We start from the raw sequence: 14,133 nt of genomic DNA on the forward strand, positions 1-14,133 counted from the left end.
TATGAGAAAATCCTTCTAATTAATGAGTCTTCGAATTAAAATTTGCTGATACGTTGTTTTTATGTGTATAATTTTCTTACCCTCTTATGTTTTTGATAAATGGAAAAGTATAAATAAAATTGCAAATATGTTCTCTTTATTAATGGATTGCAAGCTATTTCTACCATCTAACTCAATTCTCACCTGGAAATAAACCAGGGTCACAGAAGCAAGTATTTAGGAAAAGACTTTTGGCGAAAAGATCATTATATTCCTTTGATCGTTCCTTAAGGAAATGAAGGCAGGCACTTAAGTGACTGGGCCACCTAGGCACCACTTAGTACCGTATTTAGACCCTATTTTGGGAATTCAATGAGAGGATGCCTTTTATAAGAAATAAGAGCATTCTAGATGGGAATATTTGTAATGCACATTTGATCCTTGACCAACATGGAATTGAAGCTGCAGGTCTAGTTAGCCTACACATGGACTTTCTTGGCTGTTGTGTTGTACTGTATTTTCTCTTATGTTTTTCTCAATAACCTTTTTTTCTCTAGCTTACTTTATTTTAAGAATATATTATATAACACATGTAATGTACAAACCATGTATTAATGGACTGTGTTATTGGTAAGGCTTCCCATCAACAGTAGGCTATTAGTAATTAAATTTTGGGAGAATCAGAAATTATACAGAGTTTTGACTGCACGGGGGTAAGTGCACCTAACCACTGTGTTGCTCAAAGGTCAACTGTAGTCTGAAATATTCCTAAATATTTCATAATTAAGTAGATAATGATAACTATAGTAAGTCAGGTGCTTCAAAAATTGGTCCTAATTCATAGAAAGGAAACAAAGTTACAGTTAAAATTTCTTTTCCTTGTTTCTAATTCTAGAAACTTATCAATGCGAAACTAAGTTGGAAAACTAGTGCTAGCTTATATTTTTTCCTTTCCTGAAGCAGATTTTCTGAAATCTCTGTGTTCACATGAAAAGAAGTACATCAGTCATCATATAGATAACAAAATAGTTTTACTCAATATTACCGGGAGAAATTCCACATGACTTTATGTAGTCCCACTTCCATTGTTTTATGTATTTAAGAGTCTGTGCTGAAAAATAGAGCATACAACATACCTCAAGATTTTGTTGAGTGCAAAATCAAAAGTGCAAAAGTGGAAAGTTCATTCGGAGGAATAATTTATTAAACAAATGATTAATCTCTCATAAAGGGCACTTTTTCTGAAAATCACAAACTATTAAAGTGTAAAATGACTCTTGTTTACAATTTTGTAACAGAAGTTACAAAGATCCTTCAGAAGTTATGTATATTCTTTTATTTCACATTCCTAGCTCCATTGGTTTCTTTACTATTTTTTATTTAAATTCAATTAACTAGCTTATAATGTTATGATATATATATCATGCCCGGAGCCAAAGGCCTACTCTCAGCCACTGAGCCACCCAGGGGTCCCAAGATTTCATTATTTATTGGCTGAGTAATATTCTGTTCTCTCTCTCCCTCCCTCTCTCTCTCTGTCTAATAAATAAATATGATACTTATTTATTTATATCTACATCACATCTTCTTTATGCATACCTCTTTCAAAGAACATCCATATCTCTCAGGTTGGCTATTGAGGATATTACTGGTATAAACATATGGGTGCAGGTGCCCCTTTGGATCCCGACCAAAGTGATCTTCGGGATTCATACCTTCTAGCGCAATTGCTGGGTTTTACATAGGTAGCTCCTTTTTCAACTCTTTGAGGAACCTCCGGTACTGATTTCCAGAGGAGCTGCACCAGGTTGTATTCTCACCAACATCATAAGAGGATCCCCCTTTCTCTGCATTCCCGCCAACATCTGTCATTTCCAGACTTGCTAATTTTGGCCATTATGAAAGGTGTGAGGGGGAAACTCACCGTGGTTTTGATTTGTATTTCTCTAGTGCCAGCTGATGTTGAGCATGTTTTCATGTGTCTGTTGGCCATATGTATGTCTTCTTTGGAGACATGTCCTTTCATTTCTTCTGCCCATTTCTTCATTGGGTTATCTTTCTTTGGGTGTTGACTTTGATCAGCTCTTTATAGACTTTGCATACCAGCCTTTTATCTGATAAGGCATTTGCAAACACCTTCTCCCATTCTGTCAGTTGTCTTTTGGTTTTGTCAACTGTTTCCTTGCTGTGCAAAAGCTTTTTATCTTGATGAATTCCCAGTAGGTCATTTTGGCATCTGGTGACATGTTCTAGCAAGAAGTTGCGGCAGCCGAGGTCACAGAGGTTGCTGGCTGTGTTCTCCTCTAGGATTTTGATGGATTCCTATCTCACATTTGGGTGTTTCATCCATTTTGACTCTATTTTTGTGTATAGCATAAGAAAATGGTCCCGTTTTATTCTTCTACATGTGGTGGTCTGATTTCCCACACCATTTGTTGAAGAGACTGCTTTGTCTCCATTGGATTTTCTTTCCAGTATTGTTGAAGAGGAGTGGACCATAGAGTTGAGGGTCCACTTCTGGGTTTTCTCTTCTGGGCCATTGATCGACATGTCTGCTTTTGTGCCAGTACCATACTGTCTTGTTGATCACAGCTTTAAAATAGAGCTTGAAGTCCGGCTTGTAATGCCACCAGCTATGGCTACCTCTATCAACATATGTTTGGCTATTCGGGGTCTTCTAAGGTTCCAAACAAATCTTACCGTTATTTACTCCAGCTGTATAAAAGGAGTTGGTAGTATTTTGATAGAGATTGCATTGAATATATAGATTGATGGAGCTAGCATAAACATTTTAACAATATTTAATTCTTTCAATCCATGAGCATGGAATGTATTTCCAGTTCTTTACACCTTTCTCAATTTCTTTCCAGAATGTCCTGTCATCTTCAGAGTATAGATCCTTTGTCTCTCTGGGTAGGTTTATTCCTAGGCATCTTATGGTGTTTGCTGCAATGGTCAATGGAATCGACTCCTCAGTTTCTCTTTCTTCCATCTCATTGTTAGTGTATAGAAATGCAACTGATTTCTGTGCATGGATTTCCTATCCTGCTGCTTTGCTGAATTCAGGAAAGGGTCCTAGCAACGTTGGGGTGGAGTCTTTTGGGTTTTCCACATAGGATATCATGTCCTCTGAGAAAAGTGAGAGTTTGAGTTCTTTTCTGATTCAGACGCCTTTTTATTTCTTTTTGTTGTCTAAATGCTGAGGCTATGTCGAACAACACTGGTTGTCCAGAGAGTGGACTTCCCTGTCGTGTTCCTGACCTTAGTGGCAAAGCTCTCAGTTTTTCCCCTTAAGAATGGCATCAGGTGTGGGCTTTTCGTAGATGGCTTTTATGATATTGAGATATGCTCCCCCCCCTCCCTGCACTGCGAAGAGTATTGATCCGGAAAGGGTGCTGCACTTTGTCAACTGCTTTTTCTGCATCTCTTGAGAGGATCCTATGGTTCTTATCCTTTCTTTTATTTCTGTAGTGTATCACATTGATTCATCTGCAGATGTCGAATCACCCTTGCAGCCCAGGCATAAAACCCACTTGGACATGGTGAATAATCCTTTAATGTACTGTTGAATCCTCCCAGCCAGTGTCTTGGTGAAAATTTTGGCATCCATGTTCATCAGGGATATTGGAGTGTAATTCTCCTTTTGGGTGGGGTCTTGCTCTGGTTTTGCGATCAGAGTAATGCTGGCCTCACAGAGAACGCTGGAAGGTTTCCCTTCCATTTCTAATTTTTATAAACAGCTCCGAAGAATAGATTAATTCTTCCTGGAATGTGTGGTAGAATTCTCCTGGGAAGCCACCTGGTCCTGGACTCTTGGTTGTTGGCAGATATTTGATGACTGCTCCCATTTCCTTGCTGGTTATGGGTCTGTTCAGGTTTCCTGTGTCTTCCTGTTTCAGTTTTGGTAGGAAGGGATCCATTTCTTCCAGATTGCTTAGTTTGTTGGCATATAGTTGCTCAGAATGTGTTCTTATAGTTGTCTGTATTTCTCTGGTGCTGGTCGTGATCTGTCTTCTTTCATTCATGATCTTATTTCCCCAGATGTGGTTTTCTTTTTTAAAATTCCCCTGGCTATTCGGGGTCTTCTGATTCCACACAAATCTTAAAATAATTTGTTGTAGCTCTCTGAAGAAAGTCCATGGTATTTTCATAGGGATTGCATTAAACGTGTAAATTGCCCTGGGTAATATTGACATTTTCACAATATTAATTCTGCCAATCCATGAGCACGGAATATTTTTCCATCTCTTTGTGTCTTCCTCAATTTCTTTCAGAAGTGTTCTATACTTTTTAGGGTATAGGTCCTTTACGTCTCTGGTTAGGTTTATTCCTAGGTATCTTATGCTTTTGGGTGCAATTGTAAATGGGATTGACTCCTTAATTTCTCTTTCTTCAGTCTCATTGTTAGTGTATAGAAATGCCATTGATTTCTGGGCATTGATTTTGTATCCTGCCACGCTGCCAAATTGCTGTATGAGTTCTATCAATCTTGGGGTGGAGGCTTTTAGGTTTTCTATGTAGAGTATCATGTCATCGGCAAAGAGGGAGAGTTTGACTTCTTTGCCAATTTGAATGCCTTTAATGTCTTTTTGTTGTCTGATTGCTGAGGCTAGGACTTCCAGGACTATGTTGAATAGCAGTGGTGAGAGTAGACATCCCTGTCTTGTTCCTGATCTTAGGGGAAAGGCTCCCAGTGATTCCCCATTGAGAATGATATTTGCTGTGGTCTTTTCGTAGATGGCTTTTAAGATGTTGAGGAATGTTCCCTCTATCCCTACACTCTGAAGAGTTTTGATCAGGAATGGATGCTGTATTTTGTCAAATCCTTTCTCTGCATCTAAAGAGAGGATCATATGGTTCTTGGTTTTTCACTTGCTGATATGATAAATCACATTGATTGTTTTACGAGTGTTGAACCAGCCTTGTGTCCCGGGGATAAATCCTACTCGGTCATGGTGAAGAATTTTCTTAATGTACTGTTGGATCCGATTGGCTAGTATCTTGTTGAGAATTTTTGCATCCATGTTCATCAGGGATATTGGTCTGTAATTCTTTTTGGTGGGGTCTTTGTCTGGTTTTGGAATTAAGGTGATGCTGGCCTCATAGAACGAATTTGCAAGTACTCCATCCCTTTCTATCTTTCCAAACAGCTTTAGTAGAATAGGCATTGTTTCTTCTTTAAACGTTTGATAGGATTCCCCTGGGAAGCCATCTGGCCCTGGACCTTTGTGTCTTGGGAGGTTTTTGATGACTGCTTCAATTTCCTCCCTGGTTATTGGCCTGTTCAGGTTTTCTGTTTCTTCCTGTTCCAGTTTTGGTAGTTTGTGGCTTTCCAGGAATGCGTCCATTTCTTCTAGATTGCCTAATTTTTTGGCTCCGTTCTCTTTTTGATATCTCTGGCCAGGGGTTTATCGATCTTATTAATTCTGTCAAAGAACCAGCTCCTGACTTCATTGATGTGTTCTACTGTTCCTTTGGTTTCTATTTCATTGATTTCTGCTCTGATCTTTATGAATTTTCTTCTCCTGCTGGTTTTAGGCTTTAATATTCTGTTCTTTTCCAGCTCGTTTAGGTGTAGGGTTAGGTTGTGTATTTAGGACCTTTCTCATTTCTTGAGAAAAGCTTGCATTGCTATATACTATCCTCTTTCGATGACCTTTGCTGCATCCCAAATGTTTTGAGCAGTTGTGTTTCCATTTTCATTTGTTTCTATGAGGTTTTAAAATGTGCCTTACTGCCCCAGTTGGATTCTTTAACCTCTGTGTATTTGAATTCTTTCCAAATTTCCTGTCAAGATTGAGTTCCAGTTTCAAAGCATTGTGGTCTGAAAGTATGCAGGGAATGATCCCAGTCTTTTGGTACCAGTTGAGAGCTGATTTGTGACTGAGTATGTGATCTGTTGTGCAGAATGTTTGTTCCATGTGCACCCGAGAAGAATGTGTATTCTGTTGTCATAGGATGGAGTGCTCTGAAGTTATCTGTGAAGTCCATTTTGTGCAATGTGTCATTCAGAGCCCTTGCATCCTAGTGGATCATCTGCTTAGATGATCTGGCCATTACAGTAGTGTTGTGTTAAAGTACCTACTATTATTATATGACTATCCATGTGTTCCTTTATTTTTGTTATTAATTGCTTTATAAGGTGGCCTGGGTGGCTCAGTCGGTTAAGGCTCTGCCTTTGGCTTAGGTCATGTTCTCAAGGTCCTGGGATCAAGCCCTGATCAGGCTGCCTGCTCAGTGGGGAGCCTGCTTCTCTCTTTCTTGCTGCCACTGCCTGTGTTCTCTGTGTGTGTGTGTGTGTGTCAAATAAATAAATAAATGAAATCTTAACAGAAAGTTGATTTATATAGTTGGCTGCTCCCACTTTAGACACATTAAAACTTATAATTGTCCAATTTTAGTTTTGGATAGACCCTTTAATTATGGCATAGTGAGTTTCTTCATCTTTTGTTGTTGTTTCTTCTCTTAATGCAGTCTTTGGTTTAAAATCCAATTTGTGGGATGACCAGGTGGCTCAGTGGTTGAGCATCTGCCTTCGGCTCAGGTCATGATCTAGTCCCACATCAGGCTCCCCGCACGGAGCCTGCTTCTCCCGCTGCCTGTGCCTCTGCCTTTCGCTCTCTGTGTGTCTCTCATGAATAAATAAATAAAATCTTAAAAAAAATTCAATTTGTTTGATATAAATATTGCCACTCCAGTTTTTTTTCATGTCCTTTAATATGATAAATGGTTTTCCACTCCCTCACCTTCAATGTGAAGTTGTCTTTGTGTCTAAAATGAGTCTCTTTCAGATAGCATATCAGTGGGTCTTGCTTTTTTTTTATCTACTGTGATACCCTGTGTGTTTTGGTTGGGGCATTTGACTTGTTTACATTCAGAGAAAGGATTGAAAGATATGAATGTAGTGCCATTGTATTATGTGTAAAGTCCGTGTTCTGGTCTGTGTTACTTTTGGGCTCTCTGTTTGCTTAAAGTTTCCCCTTTACCACTTCTTGCAAAGCTGTTTTAGGGATCACAAATTCTTTTAGTTTCAGTTTGTGCTGGAAGCTTTTTATCTCCCCTTGTATTTTGAATGAGAGCCTTGCTGGATAAGATTCTTGGCTGTAGACTCTTCTCCTTGAGCACCCTGAGTATATCATGCCAGCTCTCTCTGGCCTGCTAGGTCTCTTTGGATACATCCGCTGCCAGTTGAATATTTCTCTCCTTCTTGGTTCAGGGCCTCGTGTTCCAAGCTGCTTTCAGGATTTTCTCTTTGGGTCTGAAATTTGCAAGCTTTGTTATTATATTGGAGATATTGACCTGTTTTTTATTGATTTTGAGGAAGGTTCTCTGTGCCTCCTGGCACTTGAGTGCCTGTTTCTTTCCCCAGATGAGGGAAGATCTCTGCTATAATTTGCTCAAATATGCCTTCTGCCCCCTCCTTCCCCTCTTTTTCTGGGATCCCCATTATTCTAACATTGTTTTGCTGTGTGGTACGAATCATCTCTCAAAATCTCCTGTCATAGTCCAGTGGTTGTTTCTCTTGTTTTTCCTCAGCTTCTTTATTCTCCATTGTTTTGTCTTCTATATCACTACTTCTCTGTGAAGCCTCATTTATCCTAGCAGTTAGAACCTTCATTTTTGATTGCATCTCACTAAGATTAGCCTTTTTTATCTCAACTTGATTAGATATCAGTTGTTTTATTTCTCCAGAAAGGCATTCTCTAGTGTCCTCTGAGTGTCTCTTAAGCCCAGCTATTATCTTGATGGTCATTATTCTGAACTCTCGCTCCAGCCTCTTCCTTCTATCCATGCTGATTAGGTTCCAGGCAGTCAGTACTACCTCTTGTTCTCTTTGTGGCGGTGAGTTTTTCCATCTTGTCATTCTGTCCAGAGAAGAAGAGATGAGTGAGAGAACAGAATAGAAAAATATCAAGAATGACCCCAGATAAATACATGCTAAACAAATCAGAAGAGACCCGAAGCCAATTTAAAGGTTAACAAAGGAGATAATAGAATTAGAGAGATCAAGAGAGCAGAGCAGTACACCGATACTATGTGAATTTTGGTCTTTTTGTTAGGAAATTGCATCCCCAAATGGTTAAGAGGAAACCTTGTATATATACAAAAATAAAATTAAATACAAGGAAAGTCTAGAATGTAAGTGTAAAAATGGAAATTAAAAGTCAAAATAAAAAGGATATTATCAGCCAGTTGAACAGAACAGAGCAATATACTATATCATAAGTTTATTTTGGTCTGTTTGTTAGAAGAAACTACATCCCAAAATTGTAAAGAATGAAAAACTTCATTATATGCAAAAATAAAATTAAATGCAATGAAAGGATAGAATGTAACTGTAAATATGAAAATTAAGATAGATTTTAAAAATATTATAATCAGACAGATGAAGAGAATAGAGCAGTATAGTAGATTCTGGTTGTATTTTAGTCTATTTCTTAGAAGGAACTACTTCCCGAAATGGTACAGAAAGAAAAACTTCAATATATACAGGAATAATATTAAGAGCAGTGAAAGGATTGAATGCAAGTGTAAAAAGGTAAATTGTAAGAGTTGATAAATGAAGAAAATGGTTGAAAGCAAAAAGAAAATTAAAATAGAAAGACTAAGGAGTCATGAGAAATAGCCATGAGTTCTGTATACTGTTTGCCCCTAGCACTGGAGTTCTGCAGCTCTGTATGATGAGTAAAGTTGGTCTTAGCAGGAAGTTGTTGCTGACCTCCTGAGGGAGAGGCCTGTTGCACTGATTCTTAGGTGTCTTTGCTTAGGGTGGGATTGCACCACCCTTGCCAGGGGGCCAGGCCAGGTAAGCAGCTCCAGATTGCTCTCTGTGGCTTTTGTTCCCTGAAGGCTTTCTGGGCAGCTTTAGAGGATGAGAATGAAAATGGTGGCCTCCTAATTTCCAGCCCTGGAATTGAAAGATCTCACTCCCTACTGTGTCTCCCTGGTTTCTGTCTGCACTCTGTATTCACCCAGCCTGTGACCAAGCATTTTTATCTCAAGCACAGACCCCCTTTCGATTTTCCAAACTTTGCAGACCCCTGTAGCTCCCATTCACACTGTGCCTCTGGGGGGAAGGAGGAGGTCTTGCCCAGTTTTTCCTGCTTGGAAAGTGGTCACCTGACTGTTCCTCGGTTTGGGGTTTATGGCAACACTGAGCTGAATGCCCACTCCTGGGCTCACTGATTGCAACTGGCTTCCCCGCTCAAACGCCTTGGCAACTGCCATACTCAGGCGCCGCCCCCATTCCTTCTGTGACCCCGCCCCCCCAGGGATCCTGAGACCACACTGTCCGTCCCACTTAGGATGCTGCCCCCCGTTGCCACCTGAGCATCTTTCAGACAGGGATGTCCTCACTGGAACAGACCTCTTAAAAGTTCTGGTTGTGCACTCTGCTGCTATATCACTTTCCAGGACTTGCCTTCTGGCTTCCAGAGGTTCCCTGTCGCCCTGGTTTAATCTTCTGATATATGCCTCTGATTCATTTCTCCACACCTCCTACCTTGCAGAAAGCGGTCGCTGTTCTATTTGTAGAATTGCAACAATTCTTTTCTTGGATCTCTGTCTGAGTCCACAGGTGTTCAGAATGATTTGATACCTATGTAGCTGAATCCCAGACACCAGACAAAACTAGGGTCTCCTACTCCTCCACCATCGTCCTCTTCTTCCAGAAATTCTGTATATTCGATTGATCAATATTAATTGTACTTTTTATTAGAATCCTCTAAACAGCATTATAGGTTTCTTCTCAGTTATCCAGATTAAAATAAGTAGGGATTTATTTTATTTATGTGATTAGCTTTCTATTTAAGCAAATTGTAGCTTTTACTTTCTAAAAGTATCATTTCCAGACCACGTTTCATAAGCAAAATAAAATTCCTACAATAATGTCTCTTGTTTAACTTGAACATTGTAAGTAACGTTTAACTTATTTCAGATGCAGCAGATGTTGGAAGACAGTATAATCAGAGAACTAAAAGAAGGTATGTTGCCAAATTCACAAATTTAGATGGTCATTAATTTCTGAAATAAACCACAAATAGTAACTGGCATCCCTTCCCCTTGTTAAAATTTTGTCTAGATATATCTAATAAAAAATGTAAAACATAAACATAGTGAATAAGAGACTTATTCCTCATTTGGTCATCGTGTTTCATACCTTTTTTATTTTTATTTTTTAAGATTTTATTTATTTATTCATGATAGCCACACAGAGAGAGACAGAGAGGCAGAGACACAGGCAGAGGGAGAAGCAGGCTCCATGCAGGGAGCCCGACGTGGGATTCGATCCCGGGTCTCCAGGATCGTGCCCTGGGCCAAAGACAGGCGCCAAACCGCTGTGCCACCCAGGGATCCCTCATACCTTTTTTAAAAACCTGCAGCCTGTATGCCTGTTAGCACTTTTGGCTGTAATCTTCCTTCACTTGTGCCATCGCTATGGAACTGTCAATCTGAAAATGTGGGCGTTCTCAAATTCTTGTTTCTGCTAGTGGTAGACCAAACAGACCAGACTTGTCTCAGTAATACTTAGTTAAGCAATTATATAGTTCATATAGCTGTCCCTTGACAGGTGACATTTCAATCTCCAGCCACTGGTTTTGCCATTGGGTAAAATTCCAGGTTTCTTAGCATGGAATATAAGCACCCAAATCAATTTGGTTCTTGCCACATTGGTGAGCCTTCTCTGTCGCCATTACCCTACTCTGCTGCTTTGCAGAGAGTAATCTTTCAGGTATCAGCCTTCCTATTCCCTCCACAGAAAAGCAGACAATATTGATAGAAAACCAGGATGTCCCTTCTGTGTGTTCTTATAATGTCTTGTTTTAAACCTGCCATGATATATTTGACTCTAGATATTGCCTGTTAGATTTTTCAGTTGATAGTATATGATTGTTCAGGGGTGGACTGTGCCATCAGCTTGCAATCTCATCTTGTAATGAGAAAACCAGAAGCTCTAGTGTTTATCCACAGTAGTAATTAATTCAATGGGCAATCGTGAGCAAACTTGATTTAATAGTAATCTTGTATTTTATATTGTAGTTATATGTAGATATTTTTCATCCTTTTAACACTCAGAAGATTCCAACTTTTTTTTTTACTAACTTCTAGTTAACTACAAAGTATTTCAGATAAAGAATATTATTCTTTCTCTTTTTCAGTTGCTCATGATTGAGAATCAGGATTCTGTAGATCTTCTCCTTTAGGACCTACTGACGAATCAAATGTAAATCAAGATCTAGTACTGCAAGCATCACGAGAATATGTAGAGATTTTGAATAGAAAGTATATGATCTGAAAGCTATATAGTAAAAGTTTATTACCTAGATGTTTAATATAACATTTTAATTGTTTCCCAGTAAATATCTGATGTACAAAAAATCTTTATTAAAGGAAATGTTGTTATATCGTGTGTAATGAAAGTTTATATATTATTTTAAGCTATGTTTCTTGGCATCTGATTAAATTTAAGCATATTTTCTACATGGAAACCAGCATTATTGAGTTTTACAGGCTCCAATCTGCCCAAGTAGATCGGACCAAGTTGTTGATAATGTTTTGGGGCTGGTAATTGGTAGTTGTTTTTTTTTTTTTTTTTTTGTATTTTCTATGTTTTATTACTAGACATATGGATTTAGACACACATCATTTTGATATACTGCTGCTAAAGCTATCACCAATGTTTGTATGTATTTCAATTTTTATAGTGCCATAAACCCTGTGTATAATTTCAATTTTAAATACTTATTATTCATAGTTCTTTCCTCATGGTGAAAAAGATTTGCCTAAGGCTTTTTATCTTTTCTTTTTTTTTTAATTTACTTTTTGAGAAGAGTCTTAAAATTAGAGAAAAGAAAAAATAGAGAAAACGACCTTTTCCCTCCAGAATGGTTTGAAAGTAAATTGTTAATTTATGCCCAATTCCTGTGGCCCCTATATCCTGCAAGTCAGTACATTCCACATAGCTACCGTACAACCCTGCCAATCAGAAAATCAACACTAATACAATTGTCCCTTGAATAATGTGGAGCTTAAGGGGGCACTGATCCTCTGTGTAAAAATCTGTGAACTTTTGACTCCCCAGGCACTTAACTACTACTAATCTACTGTTGACCAGAATATTGTACCAAAACAGTCAATTAACCTATTTTTTGTGTGTTATATGTATTCCATTCTATATTCTCCTTATAAAGTAAGCTAGAGAAAAATGTTATTAAGAAAAATCAGAAGAGGGTAGCCCGGGTGGCTCAGCGGTTTAGCGCCGCCTTCAGCCCGGGTGTGATGCTGGAGACCCGGGATCAAGTCCCACATCAGGCTCCCTGCATGGAGCCTGCTTCTCCCTCTGCCTGTGTCTCTGCCTCTCTCTCTCTCTCTCTCTCTCTCTGCCTCTTATGAATAAATAAAATCTTTTAAAAAAAGATAAGAAGGAAGAGAAAATACATTTACAGTACTGTGTTTTTTAAAAATTGGCATATAAGTACACCCATTCAAACTATGTTAGGTATACATTATGTTTTTAAATTTAAATTCAATTTCCCAACATTTAGAAGGGTCATCATTTTCAGATAAAGTTTTCGATAATTCATCAGTTGCATGTAACACCAAGTGCTCATCACGTCACATGCCCTCCTTCATGACCATCACTGATTTACCCCATCCCCCCATTCACTTCCCTTTCAGCAACCTTCAGTATGTTTTCTGGAGTTGAGTCTCTCATGGTTTGTCTTCCTCTCTGATTTTTCCCCATTCAGTTTCCCCTCCTTGCACTATTTCTTATATTCCACCTATGAGGGAGACCATATGATCATTGTCTTTCTCCAGTTGACTTGTTTCACTCAGCCTGATACCCTCTAGTTCCATGCCCATTGATGTAAGTGGTAGGTTTTCATCCTTTCTGACGTCTGAGTAATATTCCATTTTGTATGTATATCACATCTTTTTTTTAAAAGAATTCATCTATTTACTCATGAGAGAGAGAGAGAGGCAGAGACACAGGCAGGGGGAGAAGCAAACTCCATTCAGGGAGCCGGACATGGGACTCTTCCCGGATCCCAGGATCATGCCCTGAGCCAAAGGCAGACACTCAACCACTGAGCCACCCAGGGGTCCCATACCACATCTTCTTTATCCATTCCTCTGTTGAAGGACATCTTGGCTCCTTCCACAGTTTGGGTATTGTGGATATTGCTACCATAAACATTGAGGTGCAGGTGCCCCTTCATTTCACTACATTTGTATCTATGGGGTAAATACCCAGTTGTGCAATTGCTACGTCAACTATCCCCTCTATCATCTAAACCTCATATTCTGGGCAGCCCCGGTGGCGCAGTGGTTTAGCACCGCCTGCAGCTCAAGGTGTGATCCTGGAGACCGGGGATCGAGTCCCACATCAGGCTCCTTTCATAGCATGGAGCCTGCTTCTCCCTCTGTCTGTGTCTCTGCATCTCTCTCTCTCTCTCTCTCTCTCTCTGTGTGTGTGTGTGTCTCATGAATAAATAAAATCTTCTAAAAAAATAAAATAAACCTATTCTTTTAAAGCTCTGACATTTGTCTGTAGTATCCTTTATAGCAAGGAAGGTCCTATTCAAAACCATGTACTGAACTAAGATGTTGTGTTTCTTAGTCTCTTTCAGTTTAGAACAGTTCCTTAGTCTTTCCATTGATTTTTGTGACTTTTAATCCTTTGAAGAGTTCATTCCAGTAACGTAGAATGTCTTTTCAGTGTGGGTTTTTCTTACGTATCTTATGTTTCCTTATGATAAAATTAAGATTATATTTATATACATATACATATATGTATTTTAGCAAGAGCACAACTGAACTGGTCCTCTACTCTTCTCATTGCATCATATCATGTGACCTACAGTTTTGATTTGTCCCATGGTTGGTGACGTTGATCGCTGGAGTAGTATCTTCAGTTTTCTTCCCCAGAATGTTAACTTTGCACTTTACAATTAGTATTTTATGGAGAAGTACTTTGAGATATATAAAAACCTCCTTTCTGAGATACCCTGTACCAGGCCACTTCTGCAGATGATGTGCCTCACTTACAGGCTCTGAAAACCCATGCTGGGCTGTTCTTTCCCTGTGTGGATGCCTCCTGAACCTTTGAAGTCTGTGATACCTCATCCTAAGTTACTCACCTTTCAGAGATGC

At 39.0% G+C, this 14,133-nt stretch overlaps 1 protein-coding gene across 1 annotated transcript in view; it reads left to right on the plus strand.

Annotated features, from left to right (window-relative positions):
- The window catches only part of LOC140629753 (ankyrin repeat domain-containing protein 26-like), a 207,442-nt gene extending 196,060 nt beyond the window's left edge, over window positions 1–11,382 (plus strand). Inside the window, exons 32-33 of the mRNA XM_072819335.1 lie at window positions 9,917–9,962; window positions 11,139–11,382. Of these exons, the coding sequence (XP_072675436.1) occupies window positions 9,917–9,962; window positions 11,139–11,152 (60 nt within the window). The 3' untranslated portion in view covers window positions 11,153–11,382. The remainder of the gene's footprint in view (window positions 1–9,916; window positions 9,963–11,138) is intronic.
- The last annotated feature ends 2,751 nt before the right edge of the window (window positions 11,383–14,133 follow it).

This window comes from Canis lupus, unplaced genomic scaffold, assembly GCF_048164855.1.
Source record: "Canis lupus baileyi unplaced genomic scaffold, mCanLup2.hap1 Scaffold_116, whole genome shotgun sequence".
Taxonomy (NCBI): Eukaryota; Metazoa; Chordata; class Mammalia; order Carnivora; family Canidae; genus Canis; species Canis lupus.